General features: G+C 30.3%; 1 protein-coding gene and 2 long non-coding RNA genes across 3 annotated transcripts; 1 reads left to right on the top strand and 2 right to left on the bottom strand.

The window, feature by feature from the left end:
* The first annotated feature begins 233 nt into the window (after window positions 1–233).
* LOC135121814 (ran-binding protein 10-like) lies at window positions 234–6,672 on the top strand. The gene is made up of 16 exons (XM_064046096.1): window positions 234–406; window positions 465–564; window positions 616–681; window positions 736–834; window positions 921–986; window positions 1,483–1,587; window positions 2,309–2,445; window positions 3,004–3,296; window positions 3,381–3,504; window positions 3,554–3,617; window positions 3,781–3,863; window positions 4,727–4,777; window positions 5,181–5,273; window positions 5,422–5,533; window positions 5,865–5,920; window positions 6,593–6,672. Exons 4-16 carry the CDS (start codon window positions 813–815, stop codon window positions 6,662–6,664), a joined length of 1,278 nt encoding a protein of 425 aa, XP_063902166.1. The 5' UTR covers window positions 234–406; window positions 465–564; window positions 616–681; window positions 736–812; the 3' UTR covers window positions 6,665–6,672.
* Window positions 6,673–20,759: 14,087 nt separating this feature from the next.
* On the bottom strand, window positions 20,760–21,172 carry LOC135121813 (uncharacterized). The gene is made up of 3 exons (XR_010279131.1): window positions 21,074–21,172; window positions 20,925–21,019; window positions 20,760–20,821 (listed from the first exon to the last, which is right to left on the bottom strand). It is a non-coding gene; the product is annotated as an uncharacterized LOC135121813 (long non-coding RNA).
* Window positions 21,173–26,447: 5,275 nt separating this feature from the next.
* LOC135121810 (uncharacterized) lies at window positions 26,448–26,785 on the bottom strand. Its single transcript, XR_010279130.1, has 3 exons — window positions 26,709–26,785; window positions 26,580–26,647; window positions 26,448–26,528 (listed from the first exon to the last, which is right to left on the bottom strand). It is a non-coding gene; the product is annotated as an uncharacterized LOC135121810 (long non-coding RNA).
* Window positions 26,786–27,483: the final 698 nt, after the last annotated feature.

The following is a 27,483-nucleotide window of genomic DNA, read 5'->3' as shown; positions in this document are numbered from 1 at the left end:
TTTTTACTATAAACCCTTAATAAGTTTACAAGCAGGGGATATACTAAAATGTAAATAGATAACATGAACGTTGCCTTAACGTGTTATCTCTTTTTATAGTAAACTTCCTTCTACCCTCGGCCTCGCTAGTTCCTTAAAAATTTTTGAAAGGTTTTCAACTTTTATATTTGTATAACGTTACAAAATTAATAAAATATTAATAGAGTAAATAATTTCTTTTAGGATACCTATAATGGATTTTGGTTCTGGGACTTCTTCTCACAGTGACATAGCTGTAGATGTAAATCTTCAAGATGTTCGAGTTGAAGAATCGCCCAGCACCTCTCTTCAGCCAGAAACACAGAACTTTGATTCCATTTTTGAGTATGAAAACTATCGCAAAGAAATTTGGCCTTTCTTACCTGATGTACAAAATATTTGTGTTATACTTGGCAAACAGCTCAAGGTTTTTATAAAATTCTCAGAACATAATTCTTCCAAGAGCTTGGTGTCTGCGAGATGTATACCACTTAGATGGAGTTTACATATCTCTGTCTGATTGTAACCTGGTGGCCTCCTATACTGGTATTTTAATGAAATGAAAGTTTGTTTTTCTACCCATGTAAAAATTGGAAGGTCCCGGGAAAGATGATAAGGATGCTGCCTGTGTGAAAACTAAAAATTCTATATCGCCGTCTTGCGGTTAAGCCCAAAAAAATCATATTTTTTAGTTTTTAAGTAAACTAGAAATAATAGGAATTTACTACTATGAAGTTACCATCATAAGTAGTGGGCGGGATGGATTTATAGGGATCGGCTTATGTACTAAAGAGATGACGTACTCTTGCTTGCCGGGTGAATCTTTTTTCTGTTTTATAGTTAAAATTAGTAATAATTTAATTTTTTTAAACTTCTTTGTTATACAAATATATACTTTTTAGGTTGGGTCGAAGATTCTTTTGGCTATCACGGAGACGATGGCAACTGTTTTCAGAAATCCGGAAAGGGTTATATTTATAAATAATTAAAAGTACTTTTACTTCATTTTTCTTAATTTTAAAGTTTTTTTATATAATTTTTATTAATAACTTTAATTTTTTTGTAATCTTTCAAATTGTAATAATAGGCGCAGAGAAATTTAAATAGTTTACTATATTTTATTTAAATTAGTGATCAAATTTTTTTTTAAAAGAGCTTTTTTAATAGATTATTTTTTTCTTCGTTTAACTATTATGCGTTCATTTTTAACTTTTTCCTTGCATTTTTTTTCTTACAGTTATCAGTGCAAATTTACTTTTTAGGTTTTTATAAAAGTTAAGTGTAGTTCACATTTCTAAAAAAAAAGTTTAAATTATTATAAAATTTAATTACCTTTTTAAAGTTTTTTTTATTGTATTAAGTATTAATATACATTAGAATTTAAATTTAAATTTTACATGTATTTTGTAGTTTTTTAATTTCACCCTCGTTCATGATTTTTTTTCATGTGCGCCTTAAAAAAAGAAGGAAACAAATATGGTCCGAGTTTTGCAACTGGAGATGTGATTGGTTGCTGTTTGAATTTTATAGACCAAACGTGCTTTTTCACTAAAAATGGAGTCCACTTAGGTTGATTCTTTTCTTTTATATATACTTTCCGCCTTTTTCTTGATCTTTACTTTTCGAACTCTTTTGCACATTATTTTATGAAAATGAATTTTTTAATTATCTATTGTTTATGTTGATTTAAAGTTTATTATATAATTTAATTTATAAGTTAATATTATTATTTAGTATCAAGAAATTTGTGCACTGATTTTTTTTCTTAAAGTTCAGCTGTGCTTTCTGCAGTTCCACCAATAAAACTCTTTAGTAATTTTAAAAAAAAAGTTATTAAATTTAATTAATTTATTTTTTTTTACTTTTACTTTTGTAATGTGCTCTACTTAGTTTTTCAAAAGAAGCACATTATTTTTTAGTCGTAACGTTGAATTTAAATTTGATATTAAGATTCTCTAAAAAAAAGTGCACAGCTGCAACAATACCAAAGATATCATAAATAAGTGTTAGTACACGTGAGAAGTCAAACTTTTGAAGGTCACACGTGCTTTTTAAAATTAGCATAGCTGGATTTGTTTATATAATGAGTATTATTGTGTTTATTATTATGAAATATAATATATTCTTTTGTATTTACATTATTTCATACTTTAATCTTTTTATTTTTAATGAAACTCCATAATAGAATCCGTTTAAGCATTTTTTATCAATTTTCAAATTAGATTAATTACTTTCCCAAAAGAATATTTTTTATATTTTTTTTATGCTTTAGCTTTTTTTTTATACTCAGGCATTGCTTTTTCGAACATCTCATTTGATGAAAAACGTCCTTATTTTCCTTGCGTTGGCATGCGCACTCCCGGAGAAGTTGTGAAGGCGAACTTTGGTCAATACCGTTTTGTATTCGACTTTGCTTCTTATATTTTTGTATGACGGATATAAATATTAATATTGTTATTATTACTATTATTATTATATTCAAATAATATTATATTTTGAAAAAAAATAGTATTATTATAACTCCACTAAAAGAGAAAATTTAACAGAGATAACCATTAAGCTTTAAATATTTAACTGTACCCCGTTTTTTATTGGTGGTCTCAGTTTTATTTAATAATGCCACTGCATTTTTAATTGATGAAATAACATTGACTAGTGGTTCCGATTAAATTAATTGGTTTAAATTTTCTGTGGTTGCAAACTTTCGTATTACCACATTTACAAAGACTTTACCGCCAATCCATCATTTGTTGCTCAAATAAGCACCCCAACTGTCATTATTTCCCAGCTCACAGTTTAAAGCAAGTGATTGGTTGTAAATAAAAAGGAGAGGGGGCATGGCGACTAAGATTGTATGTAGACATATTTTTACTTCTGCTCAACGTTGTTATTTGTTTTAAAAAGCTTTCAACAGGCTACTCCTTACTTTTTCATGAACTTCGCTTTATTCCCGAAAAGTCTTGCTATCAAAATAACTTCTGATAGGAGGCTAAACGGAAACTTGCTGAGGAGATTGGTCAGCTTCCGCTCTCACGTTATATAAATATGCTCATTCCTTCTGATGCTCCTGGAGAATCACGCAAAAGCGAGCAAGAGCAGACCCCAGCTGACTTGGAGGATTCAACGCGTGTTAAAAAACGACGTGATGACCACGTGTTTGGCGAGGACAGTGAGGACGAGTTGCTGGGGAAGAAAGACTCGATAGAAACCAGCAAAACACACAGCAATGCTATTTGCGGAGGCGAAGAAGACGTTGAAAAGTCGAGGATCATAAAAACGTATGTACCCACGGAACAGCCAATTGGTTTTTTTAAGCTGTGTTTCCACTGAATTGGTTGTCTAAATTCCTTTATATCAAGAAGAACGACGCAAATGAAGATCCTTAACTCGTGGCCCTCTGCTCTTAACCATGTAGTTGCTTCCTATTTAGTTCATTACGGTTATGGCCAAACCGCCAGTGTTTTTACTAAAGAAGCTAATGTTCAGGTGCTTTATTGGGTATTATTATCATGACGTCGTATATATGATATAAAAGGTCAAAGAAAAAGCAGAATCTATGAAACAGCGAATGTTGATTAGTGATGCTATTTTGATTGGCGGTACGAAACTTTTGCTGCACATCTATATCTCTCTATTGATATTTATATTTAGATAAAAACTTTTCACCAATAGTATATCACTTTTGTTTAATATATATAAGTATACATTTACTTTTTACTACGAATGAAAACTACACGCGCTTATTATTTGTAATAATATTAGATATGGACAAAGTATTTGACTTGCTCGATAGTTTTTTCCCAGCCGTTTTGCCACGTTATCCCGCTCTTCATTTTCGTTTGAAAGTAAAATATTGTGTAGTATAACCTTTTTATTATAAATATAAAGTTTTAGTATCAGAAAGTAAAACATTTTAGTTACAATTATAAAATATTTTAGCTGTTTTTACTTTTTTTTTTTCTTCACTTTTTATATAATTTATTTCCGAAGTGCTTTAAGTTTTTATTCTTTTTGTATACATTTTCTTTCACTTACAGAACTTTATAAAAAAAATTTTTCTGTATACTTACTTTTTATTGGTTATCTATACCAAAAAATTATAATATTCTTTACATAACTTTCTACGAAAGCTACTATTTTTTATTAAGTTATAAATGATGTAATTTTCTCTAGTGCGCTGTTATTATAGAAAAACTTTTTTGCTAAAAAAATTATTAACTTAAAAAAATTAATGAATTTTCGCATTTTTTTCATGATGTACAATCGAACTTATTATTATCCAATATAAATTTAGAATTTTTTGCATTGAATCAAATGAGCTCCAATTATCTGTGACGGACTCGCAACCAATAAAAAAATTTTTATAATTGTTGCGTGTACATACCCATATAAGTGACACTTCGATTAATTATAAATATGTTGATATTTCGCGCGCATGCTTACGAAGCCTAAATGAATATATAAATACTTGTTGGGTGCAGTGCGAAGTATTTATTAAAAAAAAAATTCTGATTTTCTCTCTCTTCCACTTTTTTATTAATAATACCACGTGAAGAAAGAGTTTAGCATAAACAATACAACAAATTCATTAATTTTCTTGCCATAATTTTATTAATATCTCTACAACTTTTACTTCTATGTTCTAATTGGCTTCTTCTTTTAACTGGTTTAAAGTATTCTTACCTTTTTTTTAATGAATATTTTTTAGCTGCAAAAGTTTATAGAAATGGTTGCAGCGGGGAGCGCAAATACAGAAAGTGTAAATATTTTTTTACATATACTTGTATTAAAGTTCTTATATGTTATCTTTTTTGCTTTGTATACATACTTTTTTTCTACTTATTACTTATAATATAAAAGTTTTATGCACACAAATATAGGAAAATAAATATTTTTTATAATATGGAGTTAAGGTGCTTCTTTTTGTGTATGAAAAGTTATGACTTTATTTATCCTTTAGTAAATACTTTTTTTTGCAAATTATTTATTTATAAGAATTTTGATATATTTTTTTCTTATATATATTACTTATTTTTTTTCCGACTCTTTTTTTATGTTTAATATATTCATATTATTATTATTTTTATAAATCCACTATTCGTTTTATTATAATAACGATAGTTCAACTATTCTTATTTATCTTTTTATTATTTTTTTAAAAGGGAAGCTTATCGAGTGTGTTTGAGTACGGCCGCGAACTAAAACTTGCCTGCGACACGAAGTTCAACAATGAAAAGAACACTAGTTTACTGGAGGCGCTTCATTTTTTTTTAATAGTTTTAAATGCACCAGTCAACTTTTTATAAATAAGAGTTTTTTGTAAAATGTCATAATAAATAGTGAATTTTTTTTACTATTTTCTGCTTGTAATATTAATATGTAAACCTTTTTGCGATAATTCAGGAAGCCTTCAGTTTATTAGCGGACAAAGACCCGTATGAAGGGCCGGCGGCCAGACTACTTTCCCTGCAATATAAGGAAGTTTTGGCGGACGACACGTGCTGCTGCATACTGGGTTTTTGATTGCTCTCTTTAAACCTTTAATTTTCCTTTTTTTTTTGTTATATATAATATTTATATTAAGCTTTGCGTTGTCGAAAACTTTTAAAAGTTATAAATCTTTTACTTTTTTTTACTAAAACTATCAATATTGAGCATTACTAATTCTAAAAATATTGATAAAACTTTACAAAATAAGATTCTTATATAAAAAATACACAACACAAAAAAAGTATATATATATAAGATACTGAATTCTTTAAAATTATTGTAATATTTACAAACGAATACATTGTGTTTTTTTTATGACACCCCTTAGTTTTAAAAAAAATTCTAATAATTAATAGAATCCCAAAATCTTCCAGCCCGTCCGGCTTTGGAGTCGATCGTCCGCCAACTCAAAGTAAATATTATGCATATTTTAGTAGACGAAAATAATGAAAATATCCAAAAATAGCGATAAAAAAATTCACTATTTTTATTATTATTGTTGTTGTGAGTTTTATTAGGAAATACATTTTTCTATTGTTATATAAATTTTATTATTATTTTTTCTATCTTATAAGTTTTGTTAATATATGCGATTTTATTATCGTAATATTCCATTTTTTTCTTTCAGAACTTTATTAATAAAATTTTTTAGTTACTTACAATATAATATTATATTTTACTTTTCCATCAAACTTCAAAATAAAACAAAACTAAATTAAAAAAAATCGTTATTTAGCAATTCCATAAATCTAGTTTCTTAAAAAAAATATCAGAAAAAATTTACGACTTTTAATAATTATTTTTTTTTAATAAGTACGAATTTTATTTATATTCCGTTTAAAAAATATACTTATAAATTTTGAATTACTTTTTTGTTTAAGTGGTTGAAATGGTTATAAAGTTTTTTTTAAATTATTGTTCATCATTATTTATATTTATATACACATTTTATAATGAATAAAAAATTCTTTTAAGCTTTTATTATTATAAATATTAATTTTTGTAGGGTTATGTTTTTTTATTACTTTTATTATTTTCAGTAAATTTTTTTATTTTTTATTTTGTTGTTGCAAATATATAATAGATTTGCTTGGATCAAATGCGAGCAAATAAGGTGCCTTCAGGCTCTTTATTTGTTCTTTCGGATTTTATATAAGTTTCCAAAAAAAATATAAATCTCATTAATGTAATAAACAGGATGCCTCTTTTTTTATAAACATATGAATAGTGCCGATCTTACAGAGTAATTCTTTATATTACCTAAAGTAAAGTTAAGAATCAAGAAATATATTAAAAGTTAGCTAAAGCCCACAAGGATTGAGAAAATTCTAATGTGACACTTGATCTGCACAAATAGCATAATGCACACAAACTAATAAAATTCATCACAACGAGCACACCTTCTCGAACATATTTTTATTAACTTGCTTTGTGCTGTTAACTAATCAGCCCTTAACTACATATAACAGTAAAAAAAGCTATAAATTATACAACAAACAAGTAATAACTAGATCTCTATTAAAATTAGAAAATTAATAATAAAAATAACCATTGTTAAGTTTAGTTTGTTTAACTCAACACTTAGCAGCTTAAGATTTAATAAAAGTATTTCCCTGACGTTTCTAACATTGATAAATATTTTAAATTTCTGGTGTACAGTTAAAAGACGTACGCGCATCTTGTGACAACTATAGCCCATAGGTATATTTAAGAATCCCTTTCATTTTATGGTTCCTAGTGTCTTTGGTTCTCGGGTGTAGGCGAAAGTAAATAAGTAAAAATACTGTTCATTTGTACCTACTTTTACACCATGGGCGTAAGCGCTATAGTTTATAAAACTTCGAGTACCGAAGGCAAGATTAAGAGTTGGCACAAAAGCCAATTTGCCACCCGCCAAAAATAGTGGTCGTTAACCTTTAACAACAGAAAACCCATTATTTATGTATTAGGTCCTAACAAACCCTTTTCATTTTAACTTTCAGTCATTTGATTTCCAATGTAGCAGTAAATTTACAAAAATAGCTAGACCCAATAAAGAGCAGTCAAATTGTTATTCTGTTAGATTTCCAAGTTCAAAGTGAACGCCTACTCTCTGGGGTATAAAACATATCTGTAGGTCCCCGTACACAACACCCCTAGCACTAAACTTGAATAACATACCGACGGAGACGCTAGCGCCAAGTGTTGTAGCCCATTTAGTTCTTTAAGGAATTTAGCCTTTCAATGAAAAAACTCTGTGGGCTTAAAAGAGATTTATTTTACGTTCATTGGTAAAACTAAATTTACCATTTTTTTTTATCTGTCTTGCTAGTTGCTGCCTAATCCGTCAGAGCATGGTACTCAAACTCACCAGAGATTGTTTTAGAGAGTGAGCCTGTCTTTTAAGGTCCATAAACCTACTCTCGCATATTGAACCTAGGCGTCAAGTGGTAAACATAGTAACCAACCATAATCCGCCTTTTTTGATTAAACTTCCCTTGCATGGGATTACTGATTTTTTAAACTTATTAAAGGAGTACGAAAGTAACAAAATAAGTTGGGGTATATGTTAAAAAATGCTTAATTCCACAAGAAATTAAATTATGTATGAAATAGGGATATCACCCCAGTTTTGAACTTTGTTATGACTACGTTAAGCTAGCAAAAGGGATTGAGCATTCAGCGTTCAAAGTATTTATACAATATAACACAATAACTTAGTATACACGGCATTCAAGGCAATTTAAATTAAAATTTTGTTACGTTATAAGTACGAAATTCAACTATTTTTAAACATGGACAATACTGTTAACGAAAAGAGCACATGGAGAAGGATACAAATAAGGCGAGCTGACCAGTTTCAACACTGGATAAAACTATTCAAATTTATACTCATTGAACCTAAAATACAGAATCTATCTTTCCCTAACGAAAAAATTAAAGAGGTGAGATACTCTCTTATCTGAAAAATTTTTACCAACGGCTAAAGGATTTCGAATTATACTTGTAATTATACACTTCTGAACTCTTAATCCAAATAGCTGATTTAAACTTTGAATATCCTGAACTCACTATTCAAGCGACGAGAAGTTTTCGAGACCCAACCACCAATAACCTTCGCGAGGATGCTAAAGGAACTCTGTCTGACAAAACGACAAGAAAACGAAAATGTACAACAGTATGCCAACCGACCCGAATACTTAGGGTGTTTTGTCCTACAATTCTGCATTGAGAACGAAGTAAAAAGAGCTTTACAGGAATTGGTAGAATTACTAAAAGCACTTGCTATCGTCTTACGCAGTGGGGAACTACACCGCTTACTGAATGCTATTACCGAAGAACACTTTCTAACAACTCACATACGAATAATACTCAAAAAGTTCTCAAGTTAGAAGAGCAGAAATCGACAATACTTTATTACTCCAAACATCATTTCTCAGTTATTAACCTCTTTCTACAACAATCAAAAAACTCCTATTCAAAAAATAAACAAAAAAGCTTATTTGTATCAGATGTACAGAGCTACATCTTACACGTAAACGCTCCAACATTAATTCGATATTCACCACCTATTGTCAAATAAAAGGACACACGGAAAAATCTTGCGTACGAAATTGCAAACACTTAAACACACAACTCAACCACTATATGGAAAATCTGCATTATGAAGAAAAAATACAGTAAACCGGCCGAATTAATACTTGATACAGAGGCTTAACCGCACTACATCAATGACGAAAGCCTTATAAACAATGTAAAATACGAAAAAAAACTAAATTAGTTAAATAAATGGTTACTTTAACTCTTACAACAGTGGTTCTTTATTACTCGAAGGGAGGTCATATGCAACCCATAATTCAAACAGAACCGTTGGAAAATTAGTTGAAAACGGATATTCTATAACTTTGCAACAACCAAGCCAATATATCAAAAAAATAACAAGATTTTGTATAAAGCTGAAAAAAGAGAAGGATTATACGAAATTAACCTCGCAAACTCACAAAAATATGTAGCTCTTAAAACATCTAACACTACTAACGTCACCAATTGAGCACTTAATATACGGGCATAAACTATAATAAACCAAATCTTTTCGCACATGCAACCCTTTACAAAAGAACAATGCAAAATATGCATGAAAAGCAAAAATGAAAAAAAGAAAAACAATTAGACTTAGCACCACACATACAAACAGAAAACCGGGCCAACTATTACACTTCCTCACATTAGACTGGGCCACACATTCATACGAAGGCTACAAAGACGTTATTGTCGGCACAGATGCACGATCTAAGCACATTACTACAAATTTTTTAACAAAAACAAAAGTGACAAAAGTTAACTTAATAAGATGGCTAAAAATCATAAATATTTTAGAAAATTAAAAATCATTAAAACTACACAACCGAACTAACTGAAGAAATTAGGCCAGATAAAGGAACCGAATTCCTAAACGAAGGTTAAAAAATAAAATCAGTAACGAAGGCGTCCTACTTCGAAAAGTGCCAAAGCTACACTCCAGTACATTCTAAGTGAGAGAAGCATCCAAACTCTTAGCAACCTTACTCGATGCATTCTGAAACATTCTAAACTGCCAACTAAATATTGGGGCGAAGCAAAGCGTGATGCCCTTTTTAAAATAGTCTTCTGAAAGGCAAAGAAGAGACAACACCTAATAAAATTTATGGGTTAAAAATACAGAGATTTAAGATTTTACAGACCACTCGGTTGCAAAGTGACTACAATACAATACATACAAAGAAAATCGGATGACAGAGTGTTTGGAAGTGTATTACTTTTAAAACCTGTAGACTCTCCTGATGACGAATACATAGAACTAAATAAACGTACAAACCAGATACTTAGATCGAGGGAATTAACCTCCTTCGTAAACATCTTTTCCTATAATTCCCAAAATAATGAGAACCAAATTACAAGTACTACTCACGGGATGACTAATACAGAAACACAATCTTATCCAAAAAAACCTATCATAATAAATGAGCCAATAATACATTCAAGTAGAATACAAGACAATATATACTCAACACCCCAGAAAGAAGAAGTGGAAAACAACAGAACAATGCCGTTATACCTTCAATAAACCATGAAATACCAAAAACGGGTTACAAAATACACCATACTACGAGACTATTCCTGTTTAAAAACTCAACGAATTAAACACTTCATAAAAGCATAAAACAATCAATGAAGCAAATTGTATAGAAAAAAAGCACATAGATGATAAACTGACAGATGAAAACAAAAAAGATATTATAAATGACCATGAAGGAGTTAAAGATAACTCATCTAAACCTTTGGGACGTAACGTAAAGTACAATTTTCGACCACGGAGAAAAAATGCGCAGCGTCGTATAATATACACGTACACTATAAAACATAATAACCCAACACATTTATACAGTTATCTGATGACGCACGCAATCGGAAACCAATCCTAATACACAACCCCCTAATAAAAACAAATCCAAGAATGATATGTAATTCCCAAAATAATATGCGAAACAATTTACAAACAAAATCTGACACAATTAAAAATATATTCAACGACACAGAAACAAACAAAACATAACCAAAAAAATTATACATGTACATACAAAATAAAACAGAACACTGGAGGCAAACAACGAAGAAAAATGGATGGAGGGTTTCGATACCTTTATTGTTATTGAAAATTCTGAGAAAAGGAGTAACGATGCAAAACATTGGAGAGCTATAGAAGATGTAAATCTTTACGTTTCATACACGATGCGCAACTAGCCATAGCTTGTCAAACCTTTAATGAAGCCAAAAATGCAAACGGCAAGGCTTCTACATGCGAGCTGCCAAAAACGAACTGTTATCCATAACACATCATAAGGTTTTACCGTTATACCATTTGAAAACATACCACAATAGAAACCATTCTAACAACAATCTGGAGAATTACCATGAAAAGGAATAATTTCTGCAAGGCCCGTCTCACGGCAAGGGGATACCAACAAACGAAAGGTATAGATTGTGATACTTACTCACCTGTTTTCTCAAAGGACTCTTTCGCTTACTGATGTTTATAGCAAATCTTCAACAACTGTCTTTCAAAAAAGCGGATATTATTACTGCTTTTCATCATACAAAACTCAAAAAAGTCAGTGTATGTTCACATACACCAAGGCCTCTACCTAATTAAAGACTATTTAGATGCCCAACAGTGCTCATTATCTGCGCATTACTCAAAACTTAAAAAATGTATATTACAACTCAATGTTGCCCTATACGGTCTAAAGGATTCCGCTCCACTTTTTCACAAAGATTTTACTCAGCCCCCACAAAGAAATACGGATATATACAAAGTAAGATTAATAAATGCATTTTTTACTCCAAAAACAGCGAAACGATAATTGGAATATACGTCGATAACTGTGTAATAGTAGGAGAAAGGCAGACATTTTTAGAAAACCCACGAAAAGAGTACAACCTCAGAAATGATTGCAACATCGAAATTAGAGTAGGTATCAACATTTAATATTTAGGCAATAAGGTATTTATGAACCAAAAAAATAAAATTGAACAATTTGCTCGAACAATATAAATAATTATAAAAGAGACAAACTGCCACTACCTTCAAGAATCAAACTGAAGCCCTCTGAGAAACTAATGCGGAATACTATACACTAGTCGGCTCTCTTAGGAATATAGCACATTGTACAAGGCCTGATATAACTTTCGCTACCACATTACTCAGAAGATCTATGCATAACAGTATTGAAACTCATCTAGAGCGATGGCTAAACGAGTGATTGGATATCTCTGAGACAACCTCCTTTAAGCATAACGAAAACGAAAAGAATATATTAATTAAATGTTATACCCATGCCCCATGACCAGATAATTACGCTTTCGCACCACCACGGGACACATGATACTAATAAACGGAAATCCTATACGTTGGAAATCGAACATAGACAAAAGTAAAATACAAATATCATCCTGCGAAGGTGAATCCTTGGCAATAAGTAAGGCAACGTTATACACACAAACAACTAAAAACCTAATTAATGAACTGTTATCAGAGAAAAAATAAAGGTAATTTTTTATACTGATAACGAAGCAGTGAAAAACATTTGAAGAGGAGATGTTTCTAACAGAAGACTCCGACGTGTACAAATATCATATCTTCACGTTAAACAAGAATTACCACGGGATAATTATGAAATCAGACATGTCACCTTTAAAAATAACCTGGCAGATATTTTTACAAAATCACTACTAGACAAAAACACAAAACACTAGAAAAAATTCCAGGTCAGTACTGAAACCTGGATTTATAATACAACTTAGTACAATAACTTAGTATACACGACATTTAAGACAATTTAAAAAACAAGATACAAAAACACAAATAGAAAAACAAAAATAAACATGGATTACTAAAAAATATTGCATAATACATTAGGTATACAACATAAAACACACGCAAACACAAAACACTAAGCCCTCTCTAAGTTTTCACAGGAAGAGGAGCCGTGGTTAACCGTTTACCAATCCTCTTTTTAAGTAACCAACCTTAAGAAATCGTCCGCTGTGACGTTAGTTCGGCCCAAAATTAGTCTTAGTTCTCACATATACCATTGTTTCCTTGTTGCGCTCTGCGCACAGAAAACTTTAAAATAAGTCTTCACTATCAGCTTTTTGCGCTCACATTCAACACAACAAACCAGCGATTTGCACTCAACACTTAGTCCAATTGATTCTTGTGTTCGTTATAGAAGAAAGTAAAAATTTGTTTTTTATTTCCCTTTCACTGCTCCCTTACTAATTCTTAAATTCTTTCATTATTGAGGCACATTTTTATAAAAACATTAAAAAAAAGCTAATAATACTAGATCCTGCTTAGGCAGTTATATTAATACTAGGGTAATGGCGTTCTTATATGCTTACAACAAATACTTTTAGGACGTCTTCTGTTTTCATCTCGACGTAGACTTCGCAAAAAACGACCTTAAATTCTTTGCCACTTTGTAATGGGTAGGTGTAGTTCTGATATTCAAATAAACCAAGTAGGACTGTAAACTTCCATAAATGTGTAAAACTTTAATTGCGTGAACACTTTTGCTATAAATATTTCGTTAAAGGCTTTAATCATTTCTGGCTCTTTCTTCCGGCCAGTCCTTACCCTTAGTAAGCAGGAATAGCGTAACTGGCGCTGCGGTGAGTGTTAAATTCATAATATTTGCCAAGATTACCTTAATTTTTACTATTTAAATATTAATAACACTATTATCACTGCTTAGTTGTTATAGTTTATAAGTATTAAGAAGGCTATTAGTAAGGTTCCGTACTTTTGAGCCTCTTTGGACCTTCGTTGTGTAATAATCGTATATGTAAAGGTTATAATTTAAATGATAGTCAATGATATTCGCGCCATTTAGGAGGTAAGCTTTGGCTCTTTTGTTCCTTCAGCTTTTCTTGATAATGCTTAAAATTTATTAGTTATTCTTCTTTACATTTTTAAAAACTTTAACATTTTTACTTTTTAAAGTTTTACTAGCTTCTCTAGCTCCAGGATCTTGTTATTCGCCAATTCTATTTTAGTCTGAGTCTTAATTAACTTATAGCTCAGACAAAATATTTGGAGATTTTTGTAGTTCCTCTATAAAGGGGAGAGAAAGTAAACTATAGAAATTGAGGCACACATACTATAATTAAGGAATGTATAATAACTTTAAAATAGTGGTAAAATAAGTAAAACATTCCCTAACAAATTTAACGTTAGAAACCTTTATATAAAAAAATATATGAGAAGTAATGCTACTTAGCTTATAGGTCTAGTGAGTTTTTAGCAGAGAAGCAGGTTATTTAAGACATTCCACTTCCCTCCGAGGATCGAACCCAAGCTTTGAATAGGACTTCCTATAGTTGCACAAACCTTGGTCCTTTCTATCATTATTTGCTCAATATAGATTTTTGTCATATGGAGGATACCTTAGTAAATCTTGTTTCACTTAAACGTTGGTTAAATTATTAATATAAACATTCTAGTTCTAAATTTTAACATTTCTAAGTAGAAAATAAGGCTTGAGCTAAAAACCTTGTATTAACACTTTAAAACAAATAGCATCCTTTCCAACTTCTCAGTTAGTTACGAGTTCATAGCACAATTTTATTTTATGTTTTATAGTGGCAAGCTCCTAATGGTATTGTTCTTCGGTTTTTGATTTGCTTAGTTTAACAAAAAAGAAACCATTAAAATTTTTTAGTAATAGAGTTTTTTTCCAAATTTTAGAAGGTTAGAAAATTTTATGCTTTGCGTGGCTGCCTCGCAAGACATAGTTGTAGTAACTTCTGTATCTTTAACCAATACCTGTCAGCAAGTTTTTTAAAGATTACTTCCTTTTGAGATACCAATTGCACCATTTATTTCATTCTCCTTTCTTGACTTTCTTTTCACTTTGCTTGCTTTCGGACTGTTTGTTATAAAGAATAGCCTGAAGTGTTTTTGTTATTTTATAATTTCGTAAGACACTACGGGATTTTGTATAGGACTATTAAGAAATTATAACATTTAGATTTATACAAATTTTTGTTGGAGAAAAGTGTCAACACTCGAACTATTTTTTTAAAGAAAAAATTAAAAAACAATTGAGACTTCGGATAATTTAGGACAGTAGAGGAAGTAGGGAGATGGTATCGGTTGAATTTGTTTTGTAAACGATTAATTTTCTATTATTTTTTAATAGAAACTCTGCGCTTAAAAATTTTTTTTACTTATATTTTTTATAGAAGTTATTAATAAATACTACTTTAACATTACTTTTTACTACTTTTTTTGCGTATATTATGAAACCCAAGTATTCAAAGTAAATTTTCGTACACCATAACTTCTGTTTTAATTTAAAAGATATTACATTCACTCTATCTTTTATTTGTACAAGTTGAGTTTATTAGTAATTTCAATCCCTTTCCTACCGTATACCCTTGTAATCTAAGTTATTTATGAAACAAACAAGAGTCTTTTGGTTAACCTGTTAGTCACTTCTAATTTTTTGACAAATTTAATATTTTTTATACAAAATTTTTTTATTAGTTTTTAAATTTTTAAATTATTATTTAATATATTTAGACAATTTTTAATTTTGTGCATTTCACTTATGGAAGTTATTAATAGCTTTTTTACTGTTTAGTTTTATTTATATTTCGTAGCTAACCTTTTTTTACTGTCAGCTTAAATTGTTTGGCCTATTTGACTACGCTGGGCCCTTTTTAATTTTTTCTATTTAATTATAAAACTTTTAGCTGTTCAAAATAATTTAAGTAAAGTATTTAAAAATAGATTATATCCCGAGCACCGTTTGTGAATGACATTTTATAAAATATGCTTTTTAAACTAGATTTTAAAAGTACTAATTTCTGTGCCTTATTCATATTCTAGTAAAAAAATAATCATGATTTCTATTTAAAATTAATATTTAAATTTTTTTTATGTATTTTGAAGGTTAACTTTATTTGTCTAAATATTGTTTTCTTAAAAGATTTGGTCTATAATAATTATCGTAAAGTAAAAGGGATTCAACTAAACAAACCGACTTCTCTTATACTATAATCACCTTTTTATACTATTTCATCGTTTCTGAACTGTTTTACACCCCAAACTAACAATAGCTTGGGAGAGCGAATCTTTTACTCGGATACTTTAATAACTAAAAGTGAAAGCCACACAAATTATAAATAATATTACTGCGCTCCTGAAAGATTAAAGATAGTGGTCCTTACCTAATAAAAAAAAAAGAGAGAACATAATAAGGAATTGTAACTTGGAATAGCTAAATAAAACTAAAAACTTAAAATGAGTTAAAAAGAGAGTGGCAAAGAACTACAAGAAAAAGCACGCTAAATTTCAAAAATGCAAGGTATGTCAACCCAAGGCGCTAATTTTATAAACCTTTATCTTGCTTTCTCCTTCATGTTACTTTAAAGGCCCTATAGTTAAGTACTAAGAGCTACGTGTATAAAAGCTAAAAATGACAAAAGTAAAAAGTTAAAAATAACGTTTGTCGATGTAACTTTTATAATTGTAATAAAAACCTTTTTTTATTTAATTAATATATCTTTTGTAAGTGCTTAAATTGTATTTAACTACTTTTTCACTAAACTTTTTATTAACTTTCATTTCCTATTATTTTACTACTTTAACTTTTAATAGGAATTTAATTTTGGTTTTGTTAGTTTAAGTGAACAGTAGATTTTTTAATAAAATATTATTACATTATTAAACACTGGGTCCAAACAAATTATAATATACATAATTTTTTTTTATGATAATACTTTTTGTCATCCTTGTTGCATTAAAATAATAAAGTAATTTCCTTTGGCTTTGGTAAAAAATATTATGTGAGTAATAAAAAGGGTATTTTGGAAGACTTTCAAACTGTCGATCGCCCTTCTATATGAAGTAGTACGAGTCGTTATTATTGAATCTACCAACGTGGAAAAACCGCTTTTTAAGTCTTTACTAGGCATTAAAGTAATATTTGTTATAATTTTTTCTATGCTTTTTTTTTCAAGTTAGATTATTATTAAGTTAATTAAACAATAAAAATTAGCACATTAATTAAAAATTTTGCCAGTTTTAAATTGGTTTATTAAGATAATATTCATGTAAATTAAATTAGCAAATAATTAACAGTTAAAACGACATTTCCGTCTTTGCTTTGTTTTTTTGTATATCGAGTCACAGCAGACATTTTTGTGTATGGCACCTTTTACCCGGTGCTAATCTTATTGCGATTTGCATTTACTGTGTCTTTTATTGTCCTTTTATGGTCGGTTTCTTTACGCATGAATTGGTCGTGGCTTAAATTAAGAAACCCCAGAGAGTGAATAAAGTGTCTTGCGTTATTGGTCTCCCGCCCCTGTTTTTAGTTTTCCCTGCTAAAAAATTTCTTTATTAATATAAACGTTAAAAATTTTTATTTAATAATTGGGATTTAGATTTTTTGGTGGTTTTTACAATGTTAATTAGGCATTTTTTATATTCTTCGTTCATTTGACAGTCCAGTACGATAACATCACGTGCACAGCTGCTCAGGCGATTCCTTACCGACACACCGCCCAGCCGTTAGCTTTTTATTTTTCTCGTTCTCTATGCAATAATTGGCTGGAGCCGAAATAAGAGGAGTTTATTGGTTTAATATAAAACCATAATTTTTCTTTATTACTTTTAGATTCCTTAAGTATTTTTTTTTAAAGTTTTTTTTTTCAAATTTTTTATAATGTTTGGGATATATCATTTTTAACCATCATACTTATTATATTATTGGTCATAAAAATTTTTACTACTAATTTGTAAAAATTTAAAAACTGAAAATTAATTTTGTTAAGTTATTTAAACAATTGATCTTAAAACTTTAAACTTTTACGTGCGTATAAAAAGTTTACTACGTAGATATTGTGCTATAATTGGTTATATTTGTCTACTTTATACTTATTAAAAGCTTTTACTGTTGTTTGAAAAGTACTTATATATATTTTTTAGGATAGTGGTTTTTAATAAATATTAAATTGAAAGTTGCGAAAAATTTTTTCTTCCTCTTTATAAAAGATTAACCACCATAATATTGTTGACGAGCGTTGACACAATTTGACGATTTTTGCAAGTTTACTAGTACATCAACTGCACAATAACAGAATCACAAAGTTTTTACATCTTTCTTCAAGGAACTAGCACTAAAATAGCTCTTTATCAAAGTTAATAGTGTCATTAACTAGTTAAAGGAGGTCGGTTTAATTTATGGTAAACGTTCCTTTTTAGCAAAATGAAATTTTTGTCAACGTTATATTTGACTTCGTCACCAAGCAACCAAATGACGGCCTTATTGCAGAGTAAATATACTAATAATTAAATAAAATTTAATAAATATTATAATATTAATAAAATAAACACCATAAAGCCAACTAAATAGACAAATAAAATTAAATCATCTAAATTTTGACTTTCTAAAAGTAGCAGAGGTTTTAAAAAAGATCATTTTATTTTATCTACTTCACGGAATCTTAGAAAATTAATTGTTATATAAAGTAATACTGCAGTTGCTACTTCTTTTTTTTAAAATTGGTAATCTTTCAATTCGAAAAGAAAACAGGGGATTAAAATTTAATATAATAGTTATTTCATTTTCTTTTACGCTTATTAAGATTTTTCATAAGGATTTGATAGTGGATTTTAATAAGTTAAGAATTATTTTATATATCTACCTATATATATTAAAAAGTTTGTTGTTATATCTCTGAGGAATATTAAAAAACTTCTTTTGAGGAGACAAATCTTCACATATAATTTTTTTTTGAGACTATCCTTGTTTTAATTTTAATAAGGCCTGCCTTACCTTAAATAATTTACTTAATTTTGGTCTTTAAATTTTTTAAGTTCACTATTTAAATTTTAAAATTCTTTAATAATAATTTATTAGCCACTTTGTGGTTTTTATTTTTTTTGAGTGGAACTGGCTGTATAATTTACACAAATAATGCCTTACATAGAAGTCCATAATTTTTAATTATTTTAATTAAACTTTAAATATAAAATATAATTTCTTCTATTTGTAATTCCTGTCAACTATTTTTTTTTTAGTGCAATGACAAGATTTTTTCGCAGAGGTTTGCCTTCTACTACTTCTTACGGCCTGACGTGTGAAAAAGAATTGGGTGTGAACGAAACTTGCTTTTTTTATGGTACAAAGCTTTGTAATGGCCGCCTTAAGTCACGCCTTCTGCAAAGATTTTTTTTATAACTTCACTTATATAAATTTTACTTCTTAAAAATTTCAAAGTTGAATTGTCAAAGTTAAATTATTTATTACAAAGTACGACAATAAAATTTTAAACTTGACTGTACACTTGCGATTTTATAACTTTTTCTCTGGATTGTTGATCGTTGGATTTTATAAGTTAAAAAAACTATATAATTATGTTTTTAAGAATTTGATACAATTTTCCTCAGTTCGTTATAATAAAAAAAAGGTTTTATATTTAAAAAATATATTAAGCGAAAAATAAAACTGATTTTAATTTGTATTCTGTTGGAAATTGCAATTTAGTTGATCACATTTTCATATTTAATAAACGTTCAAGATTAGTATGCGCTGTTTACTTTTGCTTGCAATTTATCAATATTATTATTTTTTATTTTTTAAAAAAAGTAATCATTCTTGGCGCGGTATCTCCATACTTTGGCAGGAAGTTAACTTAATACTATTGAAAATTGGGATTGTCCGGCAATATACTCGTTTTTTTCTACTAAAGCAAAAGGAAAAAGTATTATATTTATCAAGTTTACGACACTTAATAAGGAACTTTAAATAAATAATTTCCTTGAGTTGCGGAACTCTAAATTATTATAGTTTTGCTGGGTTTAATCTATTTTATGGTAGTTTAATAATAAAGGGAATTAGTGTGGTCCTATTATTCACTTATTAATTTTTAAATAGCCTAACAGAAGTTTATTATTTCTAAAAATTTCTATTACAAAATATTATTTAAATGTATGATTATATAATTTTTATGTATTTATTGCTTGATTATTGAAAGTAAACACTAAGATTTACAATAAATTAGTGTAGTCTAGCCAGCTTTGGAATGCGACCCGAAGCAGAAAAAAGTGATAAAAGACTGAAATGTTATCAAAACTACAAAGCGTATAAACAATATAAAGTATAGCGCTTTTGTCTACAAAAAATTATAAATCTAAATAATTATACTATATAATAAGATAATAAAAATTATTATAAAAAGGTAATAATGTTAATAAGTCTCAAAAAAACTTCTATTAATAGTTATTTATTAAAAAGAGACTGAATTTTTAAAATATTTTACTTGCAAAACTCTGTGAAACCCTCTGGTGTTAAGGGATACAGTTTTAACTTTCATAAATTAGCAAAATATACATTTATAATTTATTTCAAGGGCGAAAAAAAAAATAATAAATATAAATAAAATATAAAACTTATATGATTGCAAATACCGAATGCTCTATCCAGAGTTAGATAAATATTTTAAAATATTGAAAGTCAAAAAATTTCGCAGAATTTTAACTTAGTAAAAGGAAAAAAACTAGTAGAAAATTATTAAAACGACAATATTGGGTATAGGAAAGTTAAGTAATAAAACAAGCGGCTGCCCGAATCAAGTGGAGTTTTTAACAATTGCAACCAAAAAAAATTAAACTTTGAAATTTTTATTAAAACTAAACTTAACTTCTTTTTAACTTTTGATTGGACTAGGAAGTAAAAAGATGTTTTAAATCTCGCCCACAAAAGTTAAGTTGTTCATTAAAGGCCTAGACAATATTAAAAATAGTTAACAAATAACCTTTAACGCAAAAGATAATTTTACAAGTAAACTAAAAAACACTTTAAAAGTGAAAGTTATAAAAATTCCACCTTAGAATACAGTCGCTTAGAATAATTGTGTAATTTTTGATTGCGCTTCTCTCCTTTAGAAGAAAAGCGTTTTCTATATAAACTTTTTTTAAAACCTTAAGTGATTAAATAAATATGCGAAACCAAGGTTATCTAAAATTTATTATTACCTTCGCTAAGCAACCTAAACTGTAGATTATTTAAAATTGTATTACAGTTTTTCAAGTTAGTTATGAGATAACCTGCGCCCGGAAAAAAACTGGCACGCTTCACCATGTCAAATATGTTACTAGCTTAAGGAAATACCCAAGGCTGGGGAATCAAACGCATAAGTTATTTAAACACAGACCCCACCTCATGTTTGGCTTCCGCTCTTGCCCTCAAGTATATTATTTAGGATTCAAATTGAAAATTAAAAAAAGTATGGAACATTTTAGATCTTTTTTTACTCTCTTATGGTGCTACATATATTACGCAACACTATACAAAAAAAAATTGTCAATTGTTACCTTGGTCATGTTTAAATAATATATTTCACAATTAAATTTTTACACCTACCTTATAACAATAATATTGCAAATTTTAAAATTTTTAACTTAAAATTAGAGACGAGATTTAAGAAAAGCTTGAATTAAAATGATTTTTATTAAACAGTGTAGACCTTTCCCCAGTCGAGCAATTACCTTATAACTAACACTTAAAAATTAATTTTTGCATTGGATAGCTCCCTCTGGGCGTAGCCTAAGTTAAATTGTAGCGCCTATAACTAAAAACGTTAAATAAGAGAGAGGGAAAACGGTTTACCAGTTGCTTTAAACCTCCGCACCTAAGAACGTCTCGGGGCGAGTGTAGTTGCTTACAGCATGTACATAAACTAACTTAATGCGATGCCATGCATATTCTTAATAATATTACTGCGCGCTAGGAAGATTAACTAGATATTTTAATTGACTAAGCAGCACCCAGTAAATCTGTTTCTTTATATAAAATTCCAGGTGGACAAAGGAGTATAGCCTTAAATAACGCGAACTAATAGCTTCTACAAGCATCTATCCTATTAAATAAACGGCTTTTAAATCTGATTTCTAAGCAGGAGAGAAAGATAAAATAGAGGCGTACTAGTAAAATGTACTATCTTAGTTTTCTTCAATTTCCTCTTACTTTTGTGGTATTACATAAAACCTAACCTTTTAACTGCAAACAGTTTTTGCGATGTTTTGCCCTTTCGCAGCGCGAAGCAAGCTAAACTTGTCTAACATGTTATATATAACTTAGAGTTTATTAAGGAAAATAGATCAACAAACCATATGCGTCCCATGGTGGTTCATTACCGCTTTATAGCACAATTATATACATATAAGTAGTACTGCTATTCAAAGATATTGCGAATAATGTCGCATTTCAATTAAATCTTCTAAAGTTTCCGAAGATTTACTTTTTAAAAAACTAATTTTTTTTTTGAGTTCAGCAGTTTAAAACAGTATCTACTAAAAGTGGAAAATAAATGAGACAGGATTAGTAAAAATGAATGCATTAAAATCAATTAGTAACAAGTTTTATTTTTATTTTTAATGGATTGTGCAAATCCTCAATAAAGTCGAGCCCACTTTTTTAATCACTTAGACTAAGTAGCTAGTTCGTATTCAGTTTCCGCAAGTCATCTTATCATCCTATTTACATATATACATATTTGTGTGGAGGTATGAAAGCATTAGGAGTGTGCGCCTATCCATGTTTCGTATGGAGGTCCTTGAGCCCAGTAATAGTTTACATGTCTACTAACCCGTTCAAAAGAAGCAGCAAGTGCCTTCAGAGGAAGAACTTCAAGTCATTGTAGGCCAGTTCTAAAATATGTTAATGAGCTTGTTATTTGGGGCGGAGCTTTTTTAGTTGCAACTGCAGGGATCCAATCGTAAACGTTAATAGTTTTTGGTACGTTCACAAGCAACAGGTGCTTGAGCCATTATTGTGCGCACGCACACTTCGTAGAAACGCAATCAATTGCGCAGGGCCATTGTATTAGAATTTATAAGGGCGGGTCAAATACGCGCGACCATTATAGACCGAAAAAGAGAATCTCGTCGGTGGGAATCAGACCCACAACTTTGAGTAGAAGCATCAACGCACTTGACCTACGAGATAGTTACCCAAGTATGGTTTTAGGTATTTATTCGTTATATGTGCGGTGAGTTGACTGCGTGGATTGTTAAAAAGGAGCCATGCGACATTGCAGACGTGGCAAAACAGGAACGGTGGTTAATCGACCCCGGTGGCAACTTTTTTTTAGTATCTTGTCAATTATGTCGTTAGGGCCGCATGCTTTTCCTGGAAAAAGTACTGAGTATATGTTACCTGTCCTTAGTTTGATAATCCCCTCACCAACGGTTATGAGCCTTGTGACGTCTCTCCTTCCTCTTGGAATGTAAACGTAATCGAAGAACGCACCAAGTAGTTGGATGGCCGGCAAAAAGGGTTGTCTTTTTCGTCGCTATCAGTCACTATCACTTTATTAATAAGTGAAAGAGTTTGTGTGTGGCATCTGTTTTTAATTCGTTTGATAAAGTGTTAAAAAGATCACCGTCCTTCGTCAGTCACTACAATAAGTTCTGCAATTTCACTCCCCAATGAATATATTGAAAAGCGGCTAGCTCTGTTGTAATGTGTTTTTAAAGACGGTTTAACATCAATTTGTTGCCCAGGACTTCGTGTGGCAGTAGTCAGACGTTTTAATAACCCGGAGGGCGGCCAGGTGAAAGGGTTATTCACTGCTAGTTACCGCGACAGGATACGCGAGTGCCCAAAAAGCTATCAATAGCTTTTCTTAATAGGAAGGAAGTTGAAGGGGAAGATAAACCTGTGGATAGCGATGCTTCCCGTCCTTAAATGAGTCCAATGCTTCGCAGGGGCCTGTGCCTTCGCCCAGTTCCAGTAAGAAGGGCAGGTTATTCGACAAAACTCGGCGATCGACCCCGACTGGCAAATGTTTTTGGAAACGGCTATGTTAGGGACGTCCAAAATTCCTTTTTTGCCACGTGGGTTAGATGTCACTGTGCCACGCGAAAATTCAGTTGGTCCGCGTGCCTTAGATAAAATATCGTTTGTATTTACAACTTACCTCTCCCCAGCAGTGTGTTTACAGTATAAAGCCACAGAGAACAAAGAGCAAAACTAAAGCAGCATACCTAGATTACTTGCAAGAAAACGACCTGTCGAGAAGTTTAGAAAATGCACATCGGTCGGCCTCATGTCAACCGAGTGAAGGCGGAACCCTACGACCTTATGCCCTTTAGGTTTATGAGAGCAATTAGGTCGCAGTATTCAGGATAGCTATACCCTCCATTACGTCATTCAAGACGCTACGTTTTGTATTTGCAGAGTACCAACTAATCGCACGCTTTCAAGTATTATCCGCTTATAACGCGATATTCAAAATTTCACTCTGCAATAGGAGTAGTCGGACTTTTTGCAGTGCTCGATGTGGACATCCCGGTGTAAGAGTTTTAAGTTGCGAATGGGCTGGATTTAGCAACCATTTGCTTTCACTAGAAATAATGTTTCGGGAGCAGCTGCGAGTTTCGCGATTATTTCGCCTCTTTGTTTCGGAACAATAGGTTGTGGTCTTTGAGCGGGTTGCGGTGCATAGAATTATTATAATGTCATTACTGCATAAAAGATCGACTGCTTTACTACTTTTTTGTGTTGCGGGTCTATGGCGTGTCGAGCGCTGCGCTGTTTCAGGGCTGGCAATGGGTAGCTCAGAGGAAAGACCTCGAGGGTCGGTCTTGATGGAATGGAAAGTTTGAATAGTGAACTAACATAAACTATTTTGGCATCATCATAGAGAACGGACTCTCTTGGCGCAACCATATTGAACATGTCACGAAAAAGGCTGAACAAGAGATTAAACTACTATACCCACTTATTTGACAGAGGAGTCTGCTCTTCAAACCAACAAGTTTTAACTTTATTACACCGCTATTAGACCAAAGGTGACATATGCATCTATGGCGTGGCCATATTGTTCGCCCTTCCATTATTCGGCAATTTAGGTTATACAATACTCTATAACGAAAACTATTTTAGGTGCGCCAGGGTTTGTCCAAAGCTTTATCCTTCCTCGCGAATTAAATATTGAAAGACAGTTTTTTTAGCATACAGTCAAAGAGAATTTGGCTCTTTTTATTTTTCTATTTGTTCAAGAATTTAACGATACAAGTTTATACAAAGAATACAGGAGGCATCGACATCAACTCGGCTGCGTCTAATGCTCCGGTGACTACCTAATTAACCTGATTACTCAAACATCCAATGTTACACCGCAAAAACTAGATTAAGCAAAATTGAGGCCTCACAGAAAGAGAGGTTTGACTGTAGCATGTCAGAGTTAGAATATAAGAGAGCTGATCAAAAATTGGCCTCTATATAGACTATATATTATAACCTGTTTAAAAGCTAGAGTATTGGTAACTTGTTTAAATGAGTGAAAGTCAGGATTTATTTATTTTAATATACTTTATTTGCATATAATTCATACATGCTGCATATTCGCCAAGTCAACTTTTTAATAATCTTTTAACTTTTTTTTTGTAAGGTTATTACACCACCTAAACTTTTTGGTTTAAGCTTTGTAATGGTAAATAGTTAGAATGAGGGATAGAAATTTACCTCTAAATTACCTTAGCACGTACAACCGGAAAACTCTGCTTTTTGGGTGAGCGCATTGTTTCCGGTCAGCATACACTCGCTTGCTCGCGGGCACACAACTTTATAATAATTTAAAAGTAATTAGTCAAGTTACTTAGCAAACAATCTTATTTTCAATATGTTCACTGCGCATTTTATCTTTAAATAAAGCTCACTTAACATAAGCACACATTACAACTGCGTTGATAACTTGACCAAAAAAAAGTTAATCTAACAAACGAAGCTTTTATAATAATCTTCATTTTAAGTTAAGCGTATTTAGTACTTAGTTTTGCTATTTACGGTATTTATCAATATCTCCTTATTTAATTTGACAAAAAGATTGTTGTTTTAAAATATATATAAATTAGAGCAATATTAAAAAAATCCGCCCACTCTGTAAAGTGTTATTAAACTAACCTGTATTGATAGAATGCGCCATTCCCTGTTAGTTCAATATATAAGATTTCTGTTCGTAGATAAAAAACTTAAGTAGGAATTTTACCATAGAAAGTTTACAAATATTATTTTTTTAAATAGAAAACTTATTCTTACATTGGCCTTTTTTAAGTTTTGGTTCTCTTATTACCTTCTCCAATTCACCAAAATATAGTTTTAAAGATTGTATTATAAAGTAAAAAAATTATAATATTTTTTAAGGCAGTGTATAAAGAAGCTAAGTTAGTATAAACCCGATCTACGTTTAGTGTGAATAAACCACTAAACTCAGACTTAATCTGAATATTAATTACAAGGCCGTTTCGAACGTTTACTTATCCACAGTATACCTATGAATTAACAAATACGATGTTACAGCAAGCTAAGTTTATTAATAAGTTTTTTAAAGTTACCCAGCTAAAAATTTTTAGACCGAGAGCTTACATATCTTTTATAAAGTTCTATGATCTAGTAATATAGCCCTAAAGCCGATTTTAACGATGCCTAAAGTTAAAAGTAGACAAAAATTAAAGATGTAGCTAAAGAAAAAAAAACCTGCATGATCTCTCTGAAAAAGTTCTACAAAGGATTTACATTAGTGGATGAATACAGTTTAAGTTGATCTAAATTGAAATAAAAAATCCTGATCCAGATATTCCACCACGGTAAAAGTAAACGCGCAACTTAACGGAGAAGGTACATATCAAAGTATTGAATCCCTCCATCCTGTAAGACCAGTGCTATTAGCATAAACTATTAACTTAAGTTGTGCTGAACAACTGCACAGTTGCTCTGGAGCCAAGCATCAAATACTTTACTGTGCATTTAGCATAGTAAAATTGTAAGTATAATTTGTGTTTCTATAATCTTTTACAAGTTATAAGCGATAGAAGAGGTAAAGATATTTTAGTAAAAAGAGCGTGAAGTAACAATTAAAAAATACAAAGGATGCAATTTTTTTTTTTTTTTTGCATATTCAGGTTTGCAGGCACCGTACGGGCTGTAATAAAATAATTAAGTATAATAATCTCCTGGCACTAAATTAAGATATTAGTGAAATGCAGTGTCATGACAGCTTAAGTCCTAGTATCATATTTTATAAGGATTTTTTTTTCAGAAAGAGTCTGACGGTAATTAATAGGACTGTCACAGCTTTCCTATCTTATATCTACACGATACTCTAGCATAATGAATAGCTTTCATGGCTTAGAAACTTAACTAAATTACAAATTAAAGTTAATATGAAAAACTTTACATAAAATAGCACTATATGTTGCTTGAGTTATTACGAAGACTAAAAGAACCTTAATGATAGTAAGTTTGCGTTAAGCATAAATAATATTAGCTTAAAATCTAGCCAAGTTAGTTTACTTGGATTCACAATAAACATGAAAAAGTATTTAAAAAATGAAATTACTTCTGATCAGGAACTGGTATAAAACTATAAATAATTATTTCT

Source organism: Zophobas morio, unplaced genomic scaffold (assembly GCF_036711695.1).
Source record: "Zophobas morio isolate AGI-343-1 ecotype UQ-CSIRO unplaced genomic scaffold, CSIRO_AGI_Zmor_V1 ptg000734l, whole genome shotgun sequence".
NCBI classification, from domain to species: Eukaryota; Metazoa; Arthropoda; class Insecta; order Coleoptera; family Tenebrionidae; genus Zophobas; species Zophobas morio.
The sequence above is the reverse complement of the archived record's forward strand: the minus strand, read 5'-3'. Positions and strand labels throughout refer to the sequence as shown.

Coding starts and splice junctions, on each gene's coding strand:
- LOC135121814 (XM_064046096.1), top strand. CDS start 813: ATGACGTACTCTTGCTTGCCGG. Junction 987..1,482: donor TTTTCAGAAATCCGGAAAGG/GTTATATTTATA, acceptor CCTTAAAAAAAG/AAGGAAACAAATATGGTCCG. Junction 5,534..5,864: donor CACGTGCTGCTGCATACTGG/GTTTTTGATTGC, acceptor AATAATTAATAG/AATCCCAAAATCTTCCAGCC.